Consider the following 7,057-nt stretch of genomic DNA (forward strand, 5'->3'; position numbering starts at 1 on the left):
TATATATATATATATATATATATATATATACATCTGAAATATCTCACTTATTTTTGATGATATATCATAAAAAAATATTTCAAATAAAAGTGGAACGGTTTCAAGAAGGACATATTTTGGTTATGTTATTTTTTTTCTAGGTAGAGGCGTTAAAAAGATATAAAAATCATTCCCATTTTTTTAAATGGAATTGTATGATTTTTTTTATATAATATGATTCCTCTATTTTGTATATAAATTATTTTGTATATAAAAGTATTAAGGTAGTGATATAAAAAAACCAATAGTTTACAAGATATTTTATACTTTATTCCGGCATATATTAACATAAAATGTTAAACAACTCGTAAACTATTAACTTTTTGATAACCGTATCTTAATACTTTTATGAACAGAATAATGAGATGAATCAGTTAGTGTAAAGAAAACATATCGTTGCTTTAAAAAAATATGTATACAAAATGGATAATTTTTTAAATAAGCAACCATGTGTTTTCTTTCCATCAACTGATTCATCTCATTATTCTGTTCGTAAGTATTAAGGTACGATTATCAAAAAGTTAATAGTTTACGAGTTATTTAACATTTTATGTCAATATGTGCCAGAATAAAATGTAAAATATCTCGTCAACTATTGGTTTTTTGATATTCGGTTTTTTAGGTAAAAAAAATCGATTTTTTTTTGTTACTTTTTTCGAAAGCTTATAGTCTTAAGAATATCCCCCTAAAACGTTTTTTGGGGAAAAACGAAAATTGTCCAAGTTATACGAGATAAAATGACGTGGTGTTAGGGGCCGCTCGATCGATTCAAAGAGCAACCAATTGTCATAGGGCGCGTATACTTTAGACCCACTATATATGAATTTGTTTACGGAATTGTGACGCAGTTTTCCCCCCTTTGTCTTATTTTTATTTTTATTTTAATAACTACGTGACTTTATTATTTTGACATATTATAGCAAAAAATGTTTCATAAAACTTTAAACGCGTTTTTCTCGAAACCGTATTTTCGAACATGGTAATCACGATTCCAAACTATTAGTCCGACCGAGTTCTACTTCAAGGGGTATTCTCAGAGAATGTCATTCTCGCCCGAACTAGAATTAATAGCCTACGTTTTTTTTTTTTGAAGCATTAATAAGAAAAAATTAGCAAAATTCGAAAAATTTTTTCAAACTGTCGCCATCTTTAAAATATGCATACGATATTAATTATTCTAGTTCGGGCGAGAATTACAAGTCCACTGATTAAGAAACCGCTTTATTTTTTGCTTTCAGGCTAACGATACGAGACCTGTATCATGATTACCATTTGACCGTGTTCGCGGTGCAGGCCCAACTTCAGCGCCATCTTTTTACTACTTTGTAAATAATAAACATTACAAAAAAAAATATTTTTTTACATGTTCATTGTATGCACTTTCTAGACCTGTATTGATTTTTAAGTACACTTACATCCTTATTCATTAAAAAAGTTCTCAAAAAATACGTTCAAAATCGGCTCTAAAACCGAAAAACCCCCTTAATACTTTTATATGCAGAATAATTAGACGAATCATATTGTGTAAAAAAATCATACAATTCCATTTAAAAAAAGTGAAGGTAACCTTCATATCTTTTTGGCGCCTCCACCTAAAAAAAAACCAACATAACCAAAATACGTGCCCCTCGAAACCGGTCTACTTTCATGTGAAACATTTTTTTATATCATCAAAAATAAGCAAGATATTTCAGATGATCGATTTAAGTGGACCACCCTGTATATATACAGTTATAATTAATCAATTAAGAATTATGAGATAATTATAAGATGTACTTGTCTTCCAGACATCTGAATTTGATGAACTTGATTTGATCCGGTCACAATGTTCTGATTAGCAGGTATTCTAATTACTTGTTGTCCACTTCCAAGTACATTGCTAGGTTTCAAAGAACCCTAAAGAAAGAATTTTTATGATGTATAATTTATTGAAAGATGAATATAATTTTCAAAATGTATAAAAGAATTATTGGAATATAATTCGTAATCTTTCAACCTGTCTAATGATCACTTTCTGCGCATTTTGCTGCGTGGATGACTTGGACGTAATGAATGTAGGCTGTTGATTCGTCGTCGTTGAGGATTTGGCCTGAATACTCAGGGTTGGCGCAGGAAGGATTTTTGTAGGTGACTTTACAGTATTTGTTGGTATTATGGTCACTTTTGATTGCTGAGATGTCGAAGACTGTAGCAACTTGTTCAGTATCACACTCTACAAAAAAATAATAGGATATATAACTATTGTTGCACAAGATGCATATAATCTGTAATGAACAATATATTATAGGACCGTATATGTGATAACACAAACTATGGAAATCAAAGCCTGAAACGGTCTAGCTGGATCTTAATGCTTGTATGATTCTTAAGTGAATTTATATACTACGTGTGTAGTCCCCAGAAACGCGAGCCAAAATGATTTTTCAATCTTGAAACGTTAACTCTATTAAACTATCGCAGCAACATCACGAGTTAAATTGACTAGCAATTTAACAAATTTTTTATGGTTATTCGTATCTTCGAAACGATCTTAATGATGTTGAATGACATATTAATATCTGTAAATAATTAATTCTTATTGAGAAAAATATTACCTCGGCCGGAATGCAAGAGATCCGGATTCGACTCTTGGCCGAGGTAATATTTTTCGCAATAAGAATTAATTATTTACAGATATTAATATGTCATTCAACATTATTAAGATCGTTTCGAAGATACGAATAAGCATCAAAAATTTGTTAAATTGCTAATCAATTTAACTCGTGATGTTACTGCGGTAGTTTAATATAATAGAGTTAGCGTTTAAAGACCGAAAAATCATTTCGGCGCGCGTTTCTGGGGACTACACACGTAGTATATAAATTCACATAAAAATCATACAAGCATTAAAATCCAGCTAGACCGTTTAAGGCTTTGATTTCTAATTCGAGACAAACCTGCTTTGGCGAAGATGTTGGCAAAATATGTTGTTTGTTGGTAGAGAGTATAGTGCCCATCTGTGCCAACGTTATATTTTTCGTCGGGCTGACATAACTAGAAGAGGTATTATTGAGAAATTTAATCCCCTGAGCCGATTGATTTTCGCTTTGTGAACTCGTAATGAGAACTTGTTGAGTACCAGATTGTGATTGATTTCCTGTCAATATCATCTTCGTGTATACCTATAAAAGATATTGTAATTTGATATCTGATATATTATTTTACGAGAATAAAGCGTGTATAGCTCCATATAAGAATGGTTGAGTTCGATTCTTATAGCATGCTTCGGTCTTATACAAGGTTGATTGAAAAATTGAAAATTTTGAGCAAAGAAATATATAATATAAATAGTAACCCAATCGGGGAATTCATATTTTAATTGCATTTTAAATGTATTATATAATTTTACGAAGAATTCTGAGAATCATAATATCTTACGTTACGCCCTTGCGATACATTCTGTGTTGTCCGTTTCAACGTAGCTGGTTGCGAAAACTTAACATTCTGCATGTTACTGATCGTGATGTTCCCAGAGGCACTAGTTGTCGTGACAGACTTGGCGGGTTGTGTCCTTAATTGAACGACACTCCCATCCGCGGATTTTCCGGTAATCAGAGTCTGTGCTAAAGATTGCAACTGTTCAGCTGAAGCTGTCGGTGGATGTGAAATTTTTAAAATTTGGCTGGTGCCCTGTCCACTCACAGGTGACACTATCATAATAGACTGGCTTTGCGTAGTTGGACAGATGTTTGGTTTTACCTAAAGAGGAAGTTCTTGTAAATTGACCATGGCGTTTAAGCGATGGTTTCAATTGTAATTAAAAACGTTACCTGGACTGCTGACACCGGTACTCTCTGCACAGTGGGCTTCGTTTGAAACACAATATTCTGGTTGGTTTGATTGGCTATCGTGTAAACGTGCTCAGTTTGCACTTGCTCAGAAATTTCAGTCATCTCCACATCAGGTACTGTCGTATCAGTCTCAACGTTCTCGTCGATTACTATCCGCTCATCTGTCATAACTCCCTCCGAGTTTATACATTCAAGTTCTGCTTGAATATTTGCAAACTCCTCAAAATCGTTCGACGGATACTGTTCGTTGCCGTGAGACAAAGTTAGTGCACTGAGATCGCTGTCTCCCAGTGTGCGCGAATCCAAAGCCAAGGGTTCTACTAGAGCCCTTGTGTTTTGTCCCTTATTAGTGGACATGACGATGATACCTGAACAAAAATATCACCGTCATGGAATGACAGATATTCATAGTCTATTCTTATTTTAATAACTTAAGCCGGTATTCATAGTCGGTTCTTATTTTAAGACCGTCTTAAGTAATGTCTTAAGTCGCTAATGCGGCCCTCTAATTGGTTCATGACATCTTAAGACTGTACTTAAGACGGTCTTAAATATAAGATCTGACTATAAATACCGGCCTTAATGTCTTAAGTAATATCTTAAAATGCTAATACAATCTTCTGATTGACTTATGACATTATGAAACTACTTAAGACAGTCTCAAATATAATAATCAACTGAATACCGGTCATAATGCAAGTTTACAGTTAAATAGCAGTCCAATAACAATTAAATGTAAGAAATATAAGTTTTTATTTATATAACATCAATTCCATTTACAAAACAATTAAGAGGATGCTCGAGTGGCTAAATTATTGACATTACAGTTGTATAAAAATCTCCGAATTGATTGAACGGAACCAAAAATTCTTTTATAGGATTAAAATAAAAGCAAAATTGGGAGATGGTGCAGTACCTCATACTAAAATCGAAAAAAGTTAAAAATTTACTTAACTTTTTTGCAATTTTAGTATAAAGTCCACTGCACCATCTCCTAATTTTGTGTCTACTTTAATTCTGTAAAAGCATTTTTTATTCCGATCAGTCAATTCGAAAATTTTTATACAACTGTATAATGTTGGTAATTTTATCACTCCAACATCCCCTTAATCGTAAGTTGCAAAAATTCCTAAATATATTTGCAATATAACATGAAAACATAGCTACAAAGTATTACTTTGGCAAATAAGACTTTCTTTTTCATAAGTGATATTATAGTAATCTTGATCGTAAAAAAAAGTTCTTGAGAAGTAAAGTATTTCAAAAGTACAAATGTATAATTAAATTGATATATAAACAATATTAAGATTAGAAAAAAACATGACCATTCATAAATAAATTAATCAAGTACAAGTTAATAAAGTTACTTTCAATATTAAATTTTAAACTTACATATTCAAATTATTTTGAAACTTGTTACGAAGAAATTGGCCTCAAAAAATAAGACAATCTATTGTGATATAAAGAATGCTGAATACCATTTAGATAAATATAATTAATCAAGTCGTAATTAAACAGCAATCACGTAAATTTACACACACACTCGCCTGACAAGAAATCCGATTATTTAATTGTTCTATCACAAGCGCGATTTTGTTTACTTATATGAACGCAAGATCTATACGCTATACGCGCTAATAACCACCTCGATTACGTCGCTCGTAGCCAACGTAGTTAAAAATTTCAAAATGGTATGGAGGTGCGATTTAAATTCGTCGTGGTCGTGCTTTTGAAAAGTCGCGGGACGTCGATTCGGTCATTCATCCGAGTGAAGTTTGACGCGATCGTGTATTCGAACACGCTGAACGCGGACACGAATTCGAACACGCTGAGGAGGGAAGCGAAAAGAGTGACGGAGAGAGGAAGGAAAAAAAATGAAAATAAACTTGAACCGAGAGTGCGGAGCGCGAAGTCGTCGTGGAACATCAGCGCCATTTCTCGGGGGAACGCGCCATTTTTGCGAGGCAGATTTTCGAGCGCGTACAAGACAGCTCGCTCACGAGCGGCGTGCCGCGCCAAGTACAGCGGGTCCGGAGGCCCGACGCATGGCACGCCGACGGACGAGATGTTGCGGAGAACGTCGCGCGCGATGGCGCGTAGCCGAGACGTACGGCGGGGGACCTAACCTCAAACGGAGTTTTCGTGGATAGCAGTAGCAGCGGGAGGGGGTGGGAAAAGGGGGCGATCGAGCGGGGTCGAACGAAAACGACGAAATCAGGGCTTCGTCGCTGGAGCACGGTGCGAATACCGTCCGTTGCTCAGGATCCGATCCCCAGAGAAGCGACGGGATCCGGGACGGTGCAACGAGCTCGGCGTCGCGCGTATCTTGTCGTCGGGCACACACGTACCTGCGCGTTCCTTAGATAGCTCGAATTGTTCAAAATCACGCGCCCACCATTGCTGGCCCACAGTGCATCGCAGTCGCGTGTGAAAATTGCGGCTGGGAAAATGAACGTTCCGCGCGATAACGCGATCGACCAGGTCGATCGGACAGAACGTGTGACGATAGGATGGATACTATCATATGCGACGAGCACGAGACGGGACATAGACACGATTTCGCGCACTTTGCGAGTCGTCGAGAAATTTCTCGCGCTTACGCGGGCGAAGATTGAACGGGTTGACAAAACTGTCGACCAAGATGGGAAACTTCCTGCGTATCGTCGAACGCGACACCACGGTATCATCTGGCACGAGGGATGAGTCGCAATGGCGACGCGCGGCGATTCAAATCTGTTCACATGAGGATTGATATTGTACATACATATAATGAAGTCAACTTTAACCTGTCATAAGAATACAGTTTTATTAAATAAATATATAAAATTATTATGTATTAAAAATTATTAAAAATTATTAATAAATACTTAAAAATTAAAATTATATAGATATAGACTATGAGTAAACGCTGGATGTTAAGTGTTAAAATGCTTTTTAATATTTAAAACAGATAAGAATATATAATAGACAGCAATATACAATAATGTCTATTATATATCCTTATCTGTTTTAAATGTTAAATAGCATTTTAGCACTCGACATCCGGCGTTTACTCATAGCCTATAAATAATTTTAATTTTTAAATGTAATATTAATTTATTATATGAAATATATATTAAAATATTAGAAAAACATGTTGTTTATATTAGATAATGTAATTTATTATGGATGCACAAGTATGACTACGG

At 34.9% G+C, this 7,057-nt stretch overlaps 1 protein-coding gene across 3 annotated transcripts in view; it reads right to left on the reverse strand.

Moving 5' to 3' along the window:
* Positions 1 to 6,579, reverse strand: part of LOC108758276 (Myb-interacting protein 120) — a 15,301-nt gene extending 8,722 nt beyond the window's left edge. For 2 of the 3 annotated variants that reach the window (XM_018503150.1, XM_018503147.1), the window contains exons 1-6: positions 5,515 to 6,579; positions 3,849 to 4,237; positions 3,457 to 3,777; positions 2,976 to 3,200; positions 2,036 to 2,251; positions 1,816 to 1,935 (exon numbers count right to left, since the gene is read on the reverse strand). In XM_018503150.1, coding sequence (XP_018358652.1) covers positions 1,816 to 1,935; positions 2,036 to 2,251; positions 2,976 to 3,200; positions 3,457 to 3,777; positions 3,849 to 4,226 — 1,260 coding nt within the window. In that variant the 5' untranslated portion in view covers positions 4,227 to 4,237; positions 5,515 to 6,579. The remainder of the gene's footprint in view (positions 1 to 1,815; positions 1,936 to 2,035; positions 2,252 to 2,975; positions 3,201 to 3,456; positions 3,778 to 3,848; positions 4,238 to 5,514) is intronic. The other variant, XM_018503149.1, reaches the window with a different exon arrangement.
* Positions 6,580 to 7,057: the final 478 nt, after the last annotated feature.

The sequence above is a fragment of the Trachymyrmex cornetzi genome, unplaced genomic scaffold (assembly GCF_001594075.2).
Source record: "Trachymyrmex cornetzi isolate Tcor2-1 unplaced genomic scaffold, Tcor1.1 scaffold1559, whole genome shotgun sequence".
Taxonomy (NCBI): domain Eukaryota; kingdom Metazoa; phylum Arthropoda; class Insecta; order Hymenoptera; family Formicidae; genus Trachymyrmex; species Trachymyrmex cornetzi.